Here is a 19,437-nt window from a genome sequence, read left to right on the forward strand (position 1 = left end):
TGGGTAAGAGTAGGTATTAGGTCACCTTTCTATCTGTTGCACAACAAGTCAATAGACACAATGGCAAAATATCTGAAAAAGTCATTATCTTAGGACTTACAGACTTAGGGATAAGACATTTCCCCATTTCTACTGTCAACGGTTTGGAAATGTAACTGCTGTCATATTAAATGATAGATGAGTACGTGAGTTGAAAGCATGTATTTGTTCAAATGTACAATTTCTTCCCCGGAGAAAAAGCAAAAGTCTTTGTATAGCTGATTAAAAACACAACCATGTTGGGCTGCTCTCTGCAAACGAGTGCATGCATGTGTCTGAGTCTGAAACCAACATTCCATGGTTCCAATGTGCGCTCGTATAAAACAAATTATATTGAGAGATTCTCGAGGTTCCGTTCCAAACCCTGTCTAATGCAAACACAGCAGGGGAAAAAGTATGTGAAACTCCACAAGCATTCCTCTCTCTCTTTCTCTCTGTCTCTCACTCCCTCGTTGTCTACCCCCAGCAGTGTGGCTACAGTATGTATTTCCACTGTCTCCTTTCAAAGCGTTCCAAGTCACTCCTGTTTAGGGCTGAGGGACTGCACGACTTCTCCGAGAACAATACAAGTATTAAGATATTCATCCTAACCTTCATGCCCGTGCTGTCATGGACACACGATATGTTTGGATCTTGCCATCACATCCTGCCATTATCTGTCCCTATGAATAAGATATGAGCAATAATCCCCTGATGTTTGTCAATGACAGTGTTGTTTGTGTTCGTGTTCATTCATTTCCCTAACAGAACTATCCCGGCGAGGTTTTTCCCGGTGGTGCCAAAAGCACAACATAAGAAGAATAGGAGACCGAGATGACAAAGGAAGGCGGCCAAAAACACGTAAGGGTAGAATGTGTCTGAACACGTGCAATATGTAGCAGGTAGACTGGTGTGTGCCTGTTTGTTTATCTTTATTAATTAAAGCAGCTGTAGACCTCATGTCTCGCCGAGGGCCTATTGGCGTCTCTGTCTCCTAGCTCGCTGTCGTGTCTCAAATCGCACAGTAAACAAACTCACAGCACAGGCGCTCTTCAAACCCCTCGCACACCGACAGACAACTCAGGTTGTTTGTTTTCTCTCTCTCTCTCTCTCTCTCTCTCTCTCTCTCTCTCTCTCTCTCTCTCTCTTTCTCTTTTAAATGAACTATTCCCAGGGGTTAACTTTTACCTCAGCCTTCATTCCCAGGGATCTGTACAACGCCATGTAGCGGAGGCAAACATCTCGCTGTGTTTTCCTTAGTCCTCCCCAGAGACCTTATAACAGCTGTATAGATGTAACTACCCTGGACCCTGATGTGATTCTATACCCCATTGCAGGCCATTACACCACACTTACACAGAGCCTTTTCAAAACACACCACCATGCTCCAGCTATGTTTATCATAGTAACTGTAAATACTTCATCTGGGCAATTCCGTTTTAGAGAGTTAGCTTTTAACCTAGTCTTGTTTTTGTTTTTTGTTTTTTTGTTTTTTTGCAGCTAATTTATGTGGGAGAAGTTTGTAGCTCCGTTACCTTTTCACCCCTTGACATCCTTCGTGTGATTTGAACGTTTTCAAACACACGTTGTGAAGTCAGCTGGACATGTTGGGGGACAATTAGAACAACCAAAGAGTTTTCTCGCGATAAATACACATGATTTATTTACAAACAAAGTGGTTATAATAGAAATAAATACAAAATAAAAATCTGAGCATTATACTTCATGTGGTATTGCACCCAATTCGAAATGTACATCAGATATACATTTTCAAAACCAGTAAAGGATTATTCCTCCAAGTAAAATATTTATTTTTCCCAACTTTAACTAAACATAAATATATTCATATATAGTTATTTGTACTTCTTCTCCCAAAATAGCTCTGTTTGTGTCTTTTCTTTCATTTAAATAAAACATTTTCATTGGGAAACCGTGTGTCCATATAGCCTCACACTCTACGTCCTTCTCAGTCTCCATCCCTTCATCCCATCCCATCCCTCTCTCTCTCTCTCTCTCTCTCTCTCTCTCTCTCTCTCTCTCTCTCTCTCTCTCTCTCTCTCTCTCTCTCTCTCTCTCTCTCTCTCTGTATGTCTCACCGGCAGCCACACCCCTCCACCACCATGTCCTGGTAGTTTTTGAGGATGACCTTCTCATACTCGTCCAGATAGAGCAGTGATATGGGGCTGAGCTCTGTGGGCACGCAGCACGCCCGGGGGATGTTGGAGTTCACAGAGTTGACCAGCGTCTGAACGATGGCGTGGTTGGTGGAGTTGAGGTGGTCGGCCAATGGGAAGGGACATACCCCGTGGCAGTAGAAGGCATGGTAGCCAGGGGGCGCCACTATCCACTCGTTCCAGCCCACTTCGCTGAAGTCCACATCGAGTTCGTGTCTGTGGCAGTTGGCCTTGTGTTGATGCTTCCTTCTCTGTTTCCTGTGGCCTGCTGCCTGTCTCTTGTCCCTGTGCAGCACCGCGTTCCCCCGCCCGTCATGACTGTAGGTCACCAGCAGGGGTCGAGCCTGGGGCCATGAGTCCTGGTCCTCGTGGAGGGAGCGGCTCACCCTGACGTGCCTGCTCTGTCTCTGGGCCTCCTCGCCCCCCTGGGTGTCAGGGTGGAACACCTCCACCATGAATCCGTGGTTGTGGCTCCCCCCGGAGGACCACTGGGACACGGCGGGGCTGACGTCGAAGCTTTCCCAGCGGCTCAGAGAATCCTGCACCAGCCGAGTGTCCAGGAGGCGTGTCAGGGGTTCCCCATGGGGAGATGCAGGGGCTCCAAACACCTCGTACACGTTGATACGATGGATGCCACCAACACTGGTACTGGTATTGGTACTGGAGCGGTTACTGCTGTTGTGACTGGTGTTACTGGTGGGAGCTGCTGTGGCCCCCAGGACCTGGTCCCTGTAGACCCGGAGCTCTGCAGAGGTGATGAGCTCTTCTCCAGGGATGGAGGTGAGATTGAAGAAGAACTGCTGGGTGGTCCTGCCCTTCAGACTTGCCAGAGCCTCCATGGATTCTACAATCGAGAAGAGAAGGAGAGAGTAAGGGTCAGTGGATGATGTTGACATAGAAATTCATGGCTAAGCTCAGGACATTTTTTTTTAAACTATAAAGGTTGTAGAGTCACTCCATGACGGACCAATATTTACTGTCTTAACAAACGGGTTGTCTTTCCATAGCTCCATAGCTCACTAAAACACACACACACACAAGAAAACGACTGGCCGTGTGTGGGTGTAGATCATTGTCGTCATACACACGGCATCATACACACACACTCACTAACTCCAAGAGCATGAGTCAATGTAAAGGGAACAGGTGACAATTATGACCATCCAGCTGCAACATTGCCAGGTCCATACATCAAAGCAGTGGCGTTCCCATTTATTGATAAGATCTAGCAGGGAACAGTGATAGCCTCGAAGCATTATGCCTGCAAGGCCACTAAATACCATAGAGAATGTTCTGCCCTTTACCATTTGTTTGCTACATAATGGAGCCCTGTTTTTATTGGATGTGTGGATAAAGCCCACCATGGAATCATCAAAGCTAGATTATTATGACATAATGAAAGGCCATAGGGAAGTAGATCTCATTTATCTTAGGGTGTGTTCAGACATTTAACCTGGCGTGCCAGAGAGCACTCAGAGTGCGTTCGTAAATTCAGAGCGTTGTCAGATTGTCCTTTCTTAAATTCAGAGCGTTGTCAGATTGTCCATTCTTAAATTCAGAGCTTTGTCAGGTTGTCCATTCTTAAATTCAGAGCTTTGTCAGATTGTCCATTCTTAAATTCAGAGCGTTGTCAGATTGTCCATTCTTAAATTCAGAGCGCTGTCAGATTGTCCATTCTTAAATTCAGAGCTTTGTCAGATTGTCCATTCTTAAATTCAGAGCGTTGTCAGATTGTCCATTCTTAAATTCAGAGCGTTGTCAGATTGTCCATTCTTAAATTCAGAGCGTTGTCAGATTGTCCATTCTTAAATTCAGAGCGTTGTCAGATTTTACATTCTTAAATTCAGAGCGTTGTCAGATTGTCCATTCTTAAATTCAGAGCGCTGTCAGATTGTCCATTCTTAAATTCAGAGCTTTGTCAGATTGTCCATTCTTAAATTCAGAGCGTTGTCAGATTGTCCATTCTTAAATTCAGAGCGTTGTCAGATTGTCCATTCTTAAATTCAGAGCGTTGTCAGGTTGTCCATTCTTAAATTCAGAGCGTTGTCAGATTGTCCATTCTTAAATTCAGAGCGTTGTCAGATTGTCCATTCTTAAATTCAGAGCGTTGTCAGATTGTCCATTCTTAAATTCAGAGCATTGTCAGATTGTCCATTCTTAAATTCAGAGCGTTGTCAGATTGTCCATTCTTAAATTCAGAGCGTTGTCAGATTGTCCATTCTTAAATTCAGAGCGTTGTCAGGTTGTCCATTCTTAAATTCAGAGCTTTGTCAGATTGTCCATTCTTAAATTCAGAGCGTTGTCAGATTGTCCATTCTTAAATTCAGAGCATTGTCAGATTGTCCATTCTTAAATTCAGAGCGTTGTCAGATTGTCCATTCTTAAATTCAGAGCTTTGTCAGATTGTCCATTCTTAAATTCAGAGCGTTGTCAGATTGTCCATTCTTAAATTCAGAGCGTTGTCAGGTTGTCCATTCTTAAATTCAGAGCTTTGTCAGATTGTCCATTCTTAAATTCAGAGCGTTGTCAGATTGTCCATTCTTAAATTCAGAGCATTGTCAGATTGTCCATTCTTAAATTCAGAGCGTTGTCAGATTGTCCATTCTTAAATTCAGAGCTTTGTCAGATTGTCCATTCTTAAATTCAGAGCTTTGTCAGATTGTCCATTCTTAAATTCAGAGCGTTGTCAGATTGTCCATTCTTAAATTCAGAGCGTTGTCAGATTGTCCATTCTTAAATTCAGAGCGTTGTTAGATTGTCCATTCTTAAATTCAGAGCTTTGTCAGATTGTCCATTCTTAAATTCAGAGCGTTGTCAGATTTTACATTCTTAAATTCAGAGCGTTGTCAGATTGTCCATTCTTAAATTCAGAGCTTTGTCAGATTGTCCATTCTTAAATTCAGAGCTTTGTCAGATTGTCCATTTCTTAAATTCAGAGCGTTGTCAGATTGTCCATTCTTAAATTCAGAGCGTTGTCAGATTGTCCATTCTTAAATTCAGAGCGTTGTTAGATTGTCCATTCTTAAATTCAGAGCTTTGTCAGATTGTCCATTCTTAAATTCAGAGCGTTGTCAGATTGTCCATTCTTAAATTCAGAGCTTTGTCAGATTGTCCATTCTTAAATTCAGAGCGTTGTCAGATTGTCCATTCTTAAATTCAGAGCTTTGTCAGATTGTCCATTCTTAAATTCAGAGCTTTGTCAGATTGTCCATTCTTAAATTCAGAGCGTTGTCAGATTGTCCATTCTTAAATTCAGAGCGTTGTCAGATTTTCCATTCTTAAATTCAGAGCGTTGTCAGATTGTCCATTCTTAAATTCAGAGCGTTGTCAGATTGTCCATTCTTAAATTCAGAGCGTTGTCAGATTGTCCATTCTTAAATTCAGAGCGTTGTCAGATTGTCCATTCTTAAATTCAGAGCGTTGTCAGATTGTCCATTCTTAAATTCAGAGCGTTGTCAGATTGTCCATTCTTAAATTCAGAGCGTTGTTAGATTGTCCATTCTTAAATTCAGAGCTTTGTCAGATTGTCCATTCTTAAATTCAGAGCGTTGTCAGATTGTCCATTCTTAAATTCAGAGCTTTGTCAGATTGTCCATTCTTAAATTCAGAGCTTTGTCAGATTGTCCATTCTTAAATTCAGAGCTTTGTCAGATTGTCCATTCTTAAATTCAGAGCTTTGTCAGATTGTCCATTCTTAAATTCAGAGCGTTGTCAGATTGTCCATTCTTAAATTCAGAGCGTTGTTAGATTGTCCATTCTTAAATTCAGAGCTTTGTCAGATTGTCCATTCTTAAATTCAGAGCGTTGTCAGATTGTCCATTCTTAAATTCAGAGCGTTGTCAGATTTTCCATTCTTAAATTCAGAGCGTTGTCAGATTGTCCATTCTTAAATTCAGAGCTTTGTCAGATTGTCCATTCTTAAATTCAGAGCGCTGTCAGATTGTCCATTCTTAAATTCAGAGCGTTGTCAGATTGTCTGTTCTTAAATTCAGAGCGTGTTGTTTTCTGGAGCGTTCAGAGCGCCCACTGGATGCTCTGTCCGAGGGTTGATCCGAGCGTTCTGACCACACAACGGCAATCATGCACCCAAGCTAACTGGCTAACTTTGGCTAGCTTGCTAGCTACTTCCAGACACATAATGAGAGAACACCCAACTCTGAGCATTTTACTCACCCTAGCAGAGTTGCAACTATTTAATAATGTTTTTTCGTATAACCGTTTACTGACACAGGCCATATTCAACGGGTGTTGAGCGTTCGTAAATTTGCCAGTTATTCTGCGCTCTGGCACACTCAGGCGAGAGTGCTCTGAAATCGTAGATTGTAGAGTAGATAGTAGAGTAGATAGCCCGAGTGAATTTACAAACGCACCCATAATGTTTTCCATTACTCTGTGCATATTTGGCTTGATTGATAATTACATTTAGTGATGTCAGATACATGACAATGTCAACACTTGTCTTTTTTTGATTGTCGTCAAACGTTGAACATTTACCTTTATGTGTTTTACAGATGGTACAAAGACAAGATTGTTATCTGTTTGGAGTGGTAAAATAAACACCAACTTTGAACTCAGGGCTTTTTCAAAGGAGGCATTTAGGAAATTCCACCCTCTCATCCTAAATCTCCCTCCAGAAGCACAAAGACCTCAAATAGGCCTATCACTCCTTATTGATGTGGGAAAACCCCTCCTGTCTACTTCTCTCTTCAAATCCCTCTCTCCTTCTCTCTTTTGGCCCAGTCACTTCAAAATGCCTCGTTCCCCTCTTTCTCCTCAGCCCCAAATCTCCCCCTCCCCTTCTATCTCTTTCTTCAACCCAAATCCCCTCTCTCTCTCTTTAGCCCCAAATCTCTCTTTTTATTCTGCCCCCTCCTCTCTCTCCCTCTCCCCCTCTCTCTCCTCCTCCTCTCCATCTCTCCATCTCTCTCTCTCTCTCTCTCTCTCTCTGTCTCTCTCTCTCTCTCTCTCTCTCTCTCTCTCTCTCTCTCTCTCTCTCTCTCTCTCTCTCTCTCTCTCTCTCTCTCTCTCTCTCCAGATCCCTGCTGTGTGAGTGAAGGGGGTGCTGTGCTGCGTGTCTCTCTCTCTCTCTCTCTCTCTCTCTCTCTCTCTCTCTCTCTCTCTCTCTCTCTCTCTCTCCAGATCCCTGCTGTGTGAGTGAAGAGGGTGCTGCGCTGCGTCTCTCTCTCTCTCTCTCTCTCTCTCTCTCTCTCTCTCTCTCTCTCTCTCTCTCTCTCTCTCTCTCTCTCTCTCTCTCTCTCTCTCTCTCTCTCTCTCTCTCTCTCTCTCTCTCTCTCTCCAGATCCCTGCTGTGTTAGTGAAGGGGGTGCTGCGCTGCATGTGAACAACATGTCAGGGCTTGTCTAATAGTTGTGAACCACAGATATGAGTGTATCAACATTCCTAATTTGTTTTTCCGCTGTGTGCCAAAAACAAAAGATAACGGCTAATGTTAGGTCATTCATCTCTGCCTGTCTCTGGCAGCCGGTGCCTGTGTTAGGCCTGGAATATTATTTTTGGCAAAGAAAATTGTTCTTTTTGAAAACCAATATCACAAAAAATGAATAATCCCTCTGAAATGAATTATCAAGGAAGAGATGTGGTGCATCGATAGGGCTTCAGGATTTTACGTTTCGTTTTACAAGTGTAGCTACACGTCTATTACACGTATAGGGCCTCCACTCTTCCCACTTACACCATGGGAACAATTGAAATATCCAGAACCATGCTACGCTGGAGCACAGGAGGAGGCAAGGAGGATAAACAACTAAACATGGCTGAAAAGTATTCCAAGGTGCGGAGTGCGGAGTCGAGCGGCAGTTTACAGTAGTGGAGTGAGTGGTCTCAGTCCCAGTCACCATGGCAGCCAGCCAGTGTGGTGTTTTAGTGTGTCTGTGGTGTTTGTAGTGTGTCTGTGATATCCATATTGTGTCAGTGGTGTTTGTAGTGTGTCCGTGGTATATGTTGTGTGTCCGTGGTGTTTGTTGTGTGTCCGTGGTGTTTGTAGGGTGCCAGTGATGTTTGTGGTGTGTCAGTGGTGTTTCTAGGGTGCCAGTGCTGTTTGTGGTGTGTCAGTGGTGTTTGTAGGGTGCCAGTGATGTTTGTGGTGTGTCAGTGGTGTTTCTAGTGTGCCAGTGCTGTTTGTGGTGTGTCAGTGGTGTTTGTAGGGTGCCAGTGATGTTTGTGGTGTGTCAGTGGTGTTTCTAGGGTGCCAGTGCTGTTTGTGGTGTGTCAGTGGTGTTTGTAGGGTGCCAGTGATGTTTGTGGTGTGTCAGTGGTGTTTCTAGGGTGCCAGTGCTGTTTGTGGTGTGTCAGTGGTGTTTGTAGGGTGCCAGTGATGTTTGTAGTGTGTCTGTGATATCCATATTGTGTCAGTGGTGTTTGTAGTGTGTCCGTGGTATATGTTGTGTGTCCGTGGTGTTTGTTGTGTGTCCGTGGTGTTTGTAGGGTGCCAGTGATGTTTGTGGTGTGCCAGTGGTGTTTCTAGGGTGCCAGTGCTGTTTGTGGTGTGTCAGTGGTGTTTGTAGGGTGCCAGTGATGTTTGTGGTGTGTCAGTGGTGTTTCTAGTGTGCCAGTGCTGTTTGTGGTGTGTCAGTGGTGTTTGTAGGGTGCCAGTGATGTTTGTGGTGTGTCAGTGGTGTTTCTAGGGTGCCAGTGCTGTTTGTGGTGTGTCAGTGGTGTTTGTAGGGTGCCAGTGATGTTTGTGGTGTGTCAGTGGTGTTTCTAGGGTGCCAGTGCTGTTTGTGGTGTGTCAGTGGTGTTTGTAGGGTGCCAGTGATGTTTGTAGTGTGTCTGTGATATCCATATTGTGTCAGTGGTGTTTGTAGTGTGTCCGTGGTATATGTTGTGTGTCCGTGGTGTTTGTTGTGTGTCCGTGGTGTTTGTAGGGTGCCAGTGATGTTTGTGGTGTGCCAGTGGTGTTTCTAGGGTGCCAGTGCTGTTTGTGGTGTGTCAGTGGTGTTTGTAGGGTGCCAGTGATGTTTGTGGTGTGTCAGTGGTGTTTCTAGGGTGCCAGTGCTGTTTGTGGTGTGTCAGTGGTGTTTCTAGGGTGCCAGTGCTGTTTGTGGTGTGTCAGTGGTGTTTCTAGGGTGCCAGTGCTGTTTGTGGTGTGTCAGTGGTGTTTGTAGGGTGCCAGTGATGTTTGTGGTGTGTCAGTGGTGTTTCTAGGGTGCCAGTGCTGTTTGTGGTGTGTCAGTGGTGTTTCTAGGGTGCCAGTGCTGTTTGTGGTGTGTCAGGGGTGTTTGTAGGTTGTCAGTGGCGTTTGTAGTGTATCAGTGGTGTTTGTAGTTTGTCAGTGTGTCCACTGGGTGTCATCCCTACCAGGCATCAGGGGAGGAGAACACCACCTATCCTGACTCAACCACTCCAACGAGTCATTCACTTTGTGGAAACTTCCCATGCAGTCAAACACTCGGGAGTCTGTGTAAAAGGCCATCCACGAATGCATTGGGCATGTACTGTACACTACTGGAGCTAGCGCAAACTCAATGATAGGCCATATTCATTCTCAAGACAGATTAGTATTTTATTTTAATTCATTTAACCTTGATTCAACTACGCAAGAACAAATTCTTATTTACAATGACGGCCTACTTCGGCCAAACCCGGACGACGCAGGGCCAAATGTGTGCCGCCCTATGGCACTCCCAATCACGGCCGGTTGCGATACAGCCCAGGATCGAACCAGGGTCTGTAGTGACGCCTCTAGCACTGAGATGCAGTGCCTTAGACCGCTACACTCGGGAGCCCCAAATAGACAGTACAGATGCATGAGGGGCGATGGGTTTCAAGCAATGAGAGGTTAAGGTTTACAGGTCTGTTTTGTTGCAGCACTGTAAATGAAATGCCCAGACTAGAAGGTTCGACATACTCTGAACACATGCACACATCTCTACCCACGGTTACTATATTTTTGCATTTAGACCAATTGGCCCTTACTGAAACAATCATCTAGTTGGCATGCGTTTCTGAGGTATATAAATGTATGGTTTTATTGTGAAATATCGCAGTCAGCGACGCATGTGTAGCTATATAATAAGTATGTAATTATAGGGTTCTATTATTAGAAGGTGCATAATTACGCACGAAGAGCGATTGGAAAAGAATAACGTGCACCCCCCCAAAACCAGAATGACTAAGTGACTGACTTTTCAGTCCTGTCTAAAAATGAGACGCAGCTCAGTCTGCCGCAGTGGCCTCTATCATAATGCGTGTGTAGACAGTGTAGTGTCATGTCATGTGTTATTGAAGTAGCAGCAGGGCGATGACTATCACCTACGCACACGCACACCGCCCTTACTTTATCCCTCTGCTGAGTTGCGTGTCTGGAAAAACTGTTTTCAGGGCCCATTCAAACACCATAAATTATTAAGAAACAAATTGTGATACCGCCAACCTTGATGCTGTGATGCCTGTTATAGCACAGTCAATGGAATGTTCCGGGTAACGGGTTGCATTAACTCATATTTGAGAGATGACTTTTCACTTCAACGTTACACGTCAACCACTTCTCTGTCGAACCCTGACAATGAGTTTATCTCGTTAGATTGTTAAATTACACTTGTTACTATAATATGATCTACTTATAACGGGGATGTGACCCTGACGCGTGTCACTCTGTTGGGATATGAGTGGGCCTGTCATAAAAAAAAGTGTAATTGCTCTGAAAATCCTCCTCACACCACTGAGTCATGTTTAAATACAGGGTTGACATGTCTGAGGGAGTAGAGGTGCTCTACGTCGCCAGGTGAAATATGCCACTAATACGTACCTTCGTGGTGAAAGCTTCTAATCGTGTTGGCCTTGCTGGCGGCTCTCTCTGCGTGTCTCCCCATGCTCCGGGGCCGTTTAGTGCTGTGGTCTCCGTTCGCCGAGTGCATACGGTACAGGTCCACCATGTACTGGGGCACCACAGCCTGCCTGCTCGGGTTCGGCCTCCGTTTAAGTCCGAACATATTGAGGAGCCGCAGCTCAAACTCGTTAAGAAAGTTCTCCGACTGCTCCGGGCTCTGCTTCCCGGACTCGCTGTACTTCCTCCGGCCGACCTCGGGGATAAGTCCCGCAGCGCCTCCTAGCAACACCTGAGCCAGCAGCAGTACCATGAGAGAACGAAACACGGCGACCATGGTCAGTCAGTCCCTGTGAGGAGAGGAGAGCAGCTTCCGTCAATACACAGGCGCCGCCGACGCGAGACAACGGCGGATCACTGTAAAATTACCCCAGATCAGCTGCGATACGCTGTTTCTTCTTCCACACAATGGGAATTATTATTCAAGGAAAATCAGGTTAAAAGTAATGACACGTCACTTTGAAGTAAAGAGCAGAATGGTTGGGAATAACATCCCTGCGGACTATGCTAAGAGAAATGGGAGATTGATATTTTAACACATATAGGGGCAAAACTCAACCCCCAGCATATCAAGGTGAAGAAGGTATGAAAGAGAATTGTCTAACAGAAAAAGGGGTAGGTACAGGAAAGGAGAAAATCTAAGAAAACTGGAAGAAGAACAGAGAGAAGATGGCAGACAAAAAAGTCTGCAATTACAGAAACGATGAGAGGACGTGTTTGGTGGAGGTGTATCAAAAAAAAGTACAACATAGCCCTAAGAACACACAAAGTGTGAAATAATGTAATCATCAAAACGTTTCTAATAGAGACAATCGTCGCAGCAGTCAGACAGCGCTACGAGAGTCATTTGGTGAGGCTTTGACTGCAGTGTAGTTACTTCAAGGAGTTCGCAGGTGTGAGATCTGACGTGCGTGTGCTGGCCAGGCGTACTCCGCCGCGCAGACAAAGACATCAAAAACACCTAGGTCTCAATCAAAAAGTACACGACCTTAGAATACTACCACAATATATTCATTTGACTGTTTATGTTTTGGAATTTGTGTCAACTTTCACCCCAAAATACAGGCTTACAAAGTAGAAAAAAGAAACATCTTATGTGACAGCAGTTCATTTGAACTAAGTGTGTTTTTTTTAAATAGAATTGGGAAATCACGAGACGGAAATTAGATCCAGAATACTCAGTGGACATATGTAGCCTAGTCCATGAGTGCTGGGCAACTTTCCCCTAAATATGAAAGTTGTCATTGACTTCAATAATGAGTACCTGTAACATTTTTTTTACCTGATAAGGAAGCGCTGTGTCCAGTCGTCCTTCCAGCTTTGGGCTCCAATAAATTCCACATTAATTCGTGTTTATTCCACGCTTTCCTTCTGTGGACGAAATTACAGTCCGTCCACTGCTCCGATCGCCTCCTCTTTTGCACATATCTCCGCAGCTGGGAATCTGGAGACTTCTTGGTCAATAGAATAAAATAAAATAAATGCCTACGTTCTATCTAAGCGGACTTGTGTAGACAGAACCCATCGAAGTAAGTATAAAAAAGCGCCGTTAAACATCTTCAAATGCTCATTTTAGTAGGATCAAGTTTAGCAGAGAGCGGGTGTGGAAGATTGAACTGTACTCTGTCCGTCGCTCCTTGTACTCTGTGTCTGTGGGTTGGGGAGCGTCACCTCTCTCTCCTGTGCGCGGCACTGTAGCAGTCCAATTGATTGTTGCCTTTCCTTCCCCGGACGAGGCTTTTTGTCGTCCAGTGATGTCACCAACGCAGGGCTGTCATTCATGTCGATTCCAACCACCTCCTGTGCCTTTTCTACCAGTCACCAACAGTAGCCTGCTCAAACTCGCGCTATGGGCCTTTATATCTTTTGGCTTTTACAAAATGACTCAGATATGAGACTTTCTTTGACAATAGACTTTTATTCGTTTGTGTGATATAGCATTGTTTATTTTGAAAGCATCAACATAAATAACTTGAGGTTTTCTTATCTATTTTTGTAAAATACTCATTGTTCTGCATTGTTCTCGTGTTATTTCTCAATTTATGCAAAACCAGACAACATTTTTACAAGTATTTCATTGTTGATCATGAAAAAGTTTGTTTAAAAAAATTGTAATAAGGTGTAACAGTTTCAAAACTAATTAGAGCAATTGCGCCATGTGGATGGAATATATGAATACAACTGCGTTATGCACAAACACACACACACACACACACACACACACACACACACACACACACACACACACACACACACACACACACACACACACACGCACACACACACACACACACACACACACACACACACACACACACACACACACACACACACACACACACACACACACACACACACACACACACAAATTGGCCCAGTACTACCCAAGTGCACCTATTGTTCAAACGTGTCTTAGATCCCTATGGGTGATTGATCAACATGTGTTAATTCCTGGATTAAGCATGTTTTACTATTGGATAAAAATACATTGACAATGAGCTGGCAAATGTGTTGTCTTTGGTAGATTAGGGGGATTAGGGGCTGTAGTGACTGTCCTATCCTACCCTCTCAGCGCTGACCTCTGAACTTCACCCCTAACTGGTATCCCTCCTCTCCTATCCTTTGTCCTGGGAAAAGGGAGAAGACAAATATTGACAAAGTCCATAGTCTTCTACAGGCTGGACCCAGTCGGTTTGAAAGGATAAATTGATTGCCTGAGAAAACAAACTGTAGCTGTGTTTGAGTCTAGTCCAGTCAAGCCCAGGTTGAACATCGAAACACTGTGTTTTATTGATTCTTTTCACTACTTCATTTAATAAGCAGTTGTTTCTCTCATCAGGTGTTCGACGATGCTCCTCCATTTCTCAGAGAGTGGATATTGTCAGTTACCAGCCCCCAGCAGCATAGTACAGCTCGGGGGAAGAGAAGCTGGGGTCCTTTGTTGATAGGTGTTGTTGGCTATATACAAGCCTATAGGCTTTAATCAACAACTCTGATGTTAGAGACATCTCCATGTGAATACCCCTCATTGACTACAGCTAGTTATTTCCAGTTGGTTAATGATGGTAGGGCAGAAGGTTGTGTTGTGACCAAAGCAACGGGTCTGTTTTGTTTGCTGAGATGGCAAAAGATGAAACCCCAATTGAGATCAGAAGATGTCTTTGTCTGCTTCTAGGACAATAACATTTTACAAGGGATAATCCGCCGGAATCATCTACAGTTGAAGTCGGAAGTTTACATACACCTGAGCCAAATACATTTCAACTTAGTTTTTCACCATTCCTGTCATTTAATCTTTGTAAAAATCCCCCGTCTTAGGTCAATTAGGATCACCACTTTATTATAAGAATGTGAAATGTCAGAGTAATGGTAGAGAGAATGATTTATTTCAGCTTTGATTTATTTCATCACATTCCCAGTGGATCAGAAGTTGACAAACACTCGATTAGTATTTGGTAGCATTGCCTTTAAATTGTTTAACTTAGGTCAAACGTTTCAGATAGCCTTCCACAAGCTTCCCACAATAAGTTGGGTGAATTTTGGCCCATTCCTCCTGACAGAGCTGGTGTAACTGAGTCAGGTTTGTTGGCCTCCTTGCTCTCACATGCTTTTTCAGTTCTGCCCACAAATGTTCTATAGGATTGAGGTCAGGGCTTTGTGATGGCCACTCCAATACCTTGACTTTGTTGTCCTTAAGCCATTTTGCCACAACTTTGGAAGTTGTGCTTGGGGTCATTGTTCAATTGGAAGACCCATTTGCGACCAAGCTTTAACTTCCTGACTGATGTCTTGAGATTTTACTTCAATATATCCACATCATTTTCCATGATGCCATCTATTTTGTGAAGTGCACCAGTCCCTCCTGCAGCAAAGCACCCCCACAACAGGATGCTGCCACCCCCGTGCTTCACGGTTGGGATGGTATTCTTCAGCTTGCAAGCCTCCCCCTTTATCCTCCAAACATAATGATGGTCATCATGGCAAACTGTTATATTTTTGTGTCATCAGACCAGAGGACATTTCTCCAATAAATACAATCTTTGTCCCAGTGTGCAGTTGCATTTGCAAACCGTAGTCTGGCTTTTTTATGGTGGTTTTGGAGCCATGGTTTCTTCCTTGCTGAGTGGCCTTTCAGTTTATGTCGATATAGGACTTGTTTTGATGTACTGCCAAATTCTCTAAAAATGACGTTGGAGGCGGCTTATGGTAGATTAATTAACATTAAATTATCTGGCAACAGCTCTGTTGGCCATTCCTGTAGTCAGCATGCCAATTGCACACTCCATCAAAACCTGAGATATATGTGGCATGGTGTTGCGTGACAAAACTGTACTTTTTAGATTGGCCTTTTATGATCATGCTGTTCAATCAGCTTCTTGACATGCCACAACCTGTCAGGTGGATGGATTATCTTGTTAAAGAAGAAATGCTCACTAACAGGGATGTAAACAAATTTGTGCACACCATTTGAGAGAAATGCGTTTTTAGTGACTAGGGAAAATGTATTTAAGCTCATGGAAAATGAGACCAACACTTTACATGTTGCGTTTATATTTTTTGTTCTGTATACACACATACATTAATTCATTCATTCCAACATTCGTTCATTCACTCACAGAAACACACAACCTGGATGTCATAACACACCTAATGATATTATTGATCTGAAACAAACAAAATTGTCTACATTGTTTTGTTTCCCTGAGTGCCACAGTTGAGTCCCTAGTGTTGCCAAAGCAACACTTTGTGGTGCTCTAAACTGCCAGGCAAAAGTTGTTAGTATTCTGATGCTTTGGATCAGGGATGGGCAACTTTGAGGGGAGGGGGGCACAAAACATCTAGAGAAAATGTTGCAGTTTTAAATTCTATTCATGCGATTCCACTCATTTTGCCATGGGACAGAGAGAAATGTTAGCAGTGTTTAATATGATATCTGAGTGAGACAGACTAACAAAATCAATGGGGGCCACCCGGCCGGTATTTCGACCGTTATATCAAGTTTAGATAGCTGGCCTCTAAGCTAATTTAGCAATCCAAAAAATGTTAGCTGACATATGCTGACTATCAGTGACAGACATAACAAACATTTCAAAATTGCACCTTGTGTATTCTACTATTCTAACTTGCAACAGTAAGTTGAGACCCTGACTGAGTTTTCCGAGGGCCATCGAAGGGGGGCCGCGGGCCGCATGCCACCAGATGACCATCCCTGCTTTAGATGGAAGGATAAGGTAGTCTCTCACACAGTGACCTATGACTATATCTTTAATTGCCCAATGAGAGGATTAGAAGGGGAGAAAGAGAGGATTTATCTGATCCCTGCTTTCTGTGTGTGTGCCTGTGTTTGTGTGTGTGTCTTGTGACAGGTAGAGAGGAATGTGTCCATCACCTCAGCAGGGTCCCCTGAGGGATGTGACCCGTGCTGTCCCCTCCTCTCAGTCCAGCAGACCACATATCAGTGACCTTCATTCACTGATATCATTATCTGTGGAGAAAGTAGTCTTCTACTGGGGTTATCAAGAATAAGTAGATGATCCAATTATTTTGTTGATTGAAAAGAACAGCTATCAGTAAACTCTGGTTGGGAGAGAACATATCAACATGCTTAAAAGATCGACCCACTGGTGATCATGCGCAGAGGTTAACCAGTTACAGACCCTGGTTATGAAACACTAGCCGAATTCAAGAATAGGGGTTTTGAAGTCATAAATGTATATTATGACCCCACGGTAGCACTGCTGGCTTCCCCTTAGAGCTAAACAGGGCTGGTCCTGGTCAGTCCCTGGATGGGAGACCAGATGCTGCTGGAAGTGGAGTTGGAGGGCCAGTAGGAGCCACTCTTGTCCCTGGTCTAAAAAAATATCCCAATGCCCCAGGGCAGCCCTCAAGCCCCAACTCCACCACTACCACATATAAACAGTCCAAAATCCATGTGTACTTGTGTGTATAGTGCCTATGCTATCGTGTGTATGCATGTGTCTGTGCCAAATGTGTTTTTAAAATCTAATTTTACTACTCGCCTGAGTTACTTGATGTGGAATAGAGTTCCATGTAGTCATGGCTCTATTTAGTACTGTGCACCTCCTATAGTCTGTTCTGGACTTGGGGACTGTGAAGAGACCTCTTGTGGCATGTCTTGTGGGGTATGCATTGGTGTCCGAGCTGTGTGCCAGTAGTTTAGACAGACAGCTTGTGCATTCAACATGTCAATACTTCTCATAAAGAAAAGTAGAGATGAAGTCAAGCTCTCCTCCACTTTCAGCCAAGAGATTGACATTCATATCATTTACATTTAAGTCATTTAGCAGACGCTCTTATCCAGAGCGACTTACAAATTGGTGCATTCACCTTATGACATCCAGTGGAACAGTCACTTTACAATAGTGCATCTAAATCTTAAAGGGGGGGGGGGGATACTTATCCTATCCTAGGTATTCCTTAAAGAGGTGGGGTTTCAGGTGTCTCCGGAAGGTGGTGATTGACTCCGCTGTCCTGGCGTCGTGAGGGAGTTTGTTCCACCATTGGGGGGGCCAGAGCAGCGAACAGTTTTGACTGGGCTGAGCGGGAGCTGTACTTCCTCAGTGGTAGGGAGGCGAGCAGGCCAGAGGTGGATGAACGCAGTGCCCTTGTTTGGGTGTAGGGCCTGATCAGAGCCTGGAGGTACTGAGGTGCCGTTCCCCTCACAGCTCCGTAGGCAAGCACCATGGTCTTGTAGCGGATGCGAGCTTCAACTGGAAGCCAGTGGAGAGAACGGAGGAGCGGGGTGACGTGAGAGAACTTGGGAAGGTTGAACACCAGACGGGCTGCGGCGTTCTGGATGAGTTGAAGGGGTTTAATGGCACAGGCAGGGAGCCCAGCCAACAGCGAGTTGCAGTAATCCAGACGGGAGATGACAAGTGCCTGGATTAGGACCTGCGCCGCTTCCTGTGTGAGGCAGGGTCGTACTCTGCGGATGTTGTAGAGCATGAACCTACAGGAACGGGCCACCGCCTTGATGTTGGTTGAGAACGACAGGGTGTTGTCCAGGATCACACCAAGGTTCTTAGTGCTCTGGGAGGAGGACACAATGGAGTTGTCAACCGTGATGGCGAGATCATGGAACGAGCAGTCCTTCCCCGGGAGGAAGAGCACCTCCGTCTTGCCGAGGTTCAGCTTGAGGTGGTGATCCGTCATCCACACTGATATGTCTGCCAGACATGCAGAGATGCGATTCGCCACCTGGTCATCAGAAGGGGGAAAGGATGATTAATATTAGCTCTCTGTGTACATCCAAGGGCCAGAAGTGCTGCCCTGTTCTGGACCAATTGCAATTTTTCCCTTTTTTGTGGCACCTGACCACACGACTGCGCAGTAGTCCAGGTGCGACAGAACTAGGGCCTGTAGGACCTGCCTTGTTGACAGTGCTGTTAAAGCAGTGCTTTATCATGGACAGACTTCTCCCCATCTTAGCTACTACTGCAACAATATGTTTTGACCATGACAGTTTACAATACAGGATAACTCCAAGCAGTTTTAGTCACCTCAACATGCTCAAATTCCACATTATTTGTTACAATATTTAGTTGAGGTTTAGGGTTTATTGAATGATTTGTCCCAAATACAATGCTTTTAGGTGTATAAATATTTAGGACTAACTTATTCCTTACCACCCACTCTGAAACTAAGTGCAGCTCTTTGTTATGTGTTGCAGTCATTTCAGTCGCTGTAGTAGGTGACATGTATAGTGTTGAGTCATCCTCATACATAGACACTCTGGCTTTCCTCAAAGCCAGTGGCAATTCATTAGTAAAGATTGGAAAAAAAAGTAATGGCCGTGGGGAATTCCTGATTCTACCTGGATTATGTTGGAGAGGCTTCCATTAAAGAACACCCTCTGTGTTCTGTTAGACAGGTAGCTCTTTATCCACAATAAAGCAGGAGGTGTAAAGCCGTAACACGTAAGGTTTGCCAGCAGCAGACTGTGATCGATAATGCCATGCACTGAAGTCTAACAAAACATCCCCCACAATATTTTTTATCGTCAATTTATCTCAGTCAATCATCAGTCATTTGTGTGCTGTGCTTGTTGAATGTCCTTCTCTATAAGCGTGCTGAAAGACTGTTGTCAATTTGTTTACTTTAAAATAACATTGTATCTGGTCGAAAACAATGTTTTCCAAAAGTTTACTAAGGGTTGGTAACAGACTGATTGGTCAGCTTTTTGAGCTAGTAAAGGGGGCTTTATTATGCTTAGGTAGAGGAATGACTTTTGCTTCCCGCCAAGCCTGAGAGCTTGAAAATGTGTCAAATAGGAGTGGCAATATCGTCCACTATTATCCTCAGTGGCTTGTCATTGTTGAGAGACAAACAATCATTTTTTCACCTCTTCTTAACTAACTTCACGCAATTTAAAATGACAAT

The 19,437-nt window shown here is 44.1% G+C and overlaps 1 protein-coding gene across 1 annotated transcript; it reads right to left on the reverse strand.

Annotated features, from left to right (window-relative positions):
• Positions 1 to 1,658: 1,658 nt before the first annotated feature.
• On the reverse strand, positions 1,659 to 12,763 carry bmp2b (bone morphogenetic protein 2b). Its single transcript, XM_046292088.1, has 3 exons — positions 12,320 to 12,763; positions 10,960 to 11,327; positions 1,659 to 3,036 (listed from the first exon to the last, which is right to left on the reverse strand). The coding sequence occupies exons 2-3, from the start codon at positions 11,312 to 11,314 to the stop codon at positions 2,111 to 2,113; spliced, it is 1,281 nt and encodes a 426-aa protein (XP_046148044.1). The 5' UTR covers positions 11,315 to 11,327; positions 12,320 to 12,763; the 3' UTR covers positions 1,659 to 2,110.
• Positions 12,764 to 19,437: the final 6,674 nt, after the last annotated feature.

The sequence above is a fragment of the Oncorhynchus gorbuscha genome, linkage group LG12, assembly GCF_021184085.1.
Source record: "Oncorhynchus gorbuscha isolate QuinsamMale2020 ecotype Even-year linkage group LG12, OgorEven_v1.0, whole genome shotgun sequence".
Classification (NCBI taxonomy): Eukaryota; Metazoa; Chordata; class Actinopteri; order Salmoniformes; family Salmonidae; genus Oncorhynchus; species Oncorhynchus gorbuscha.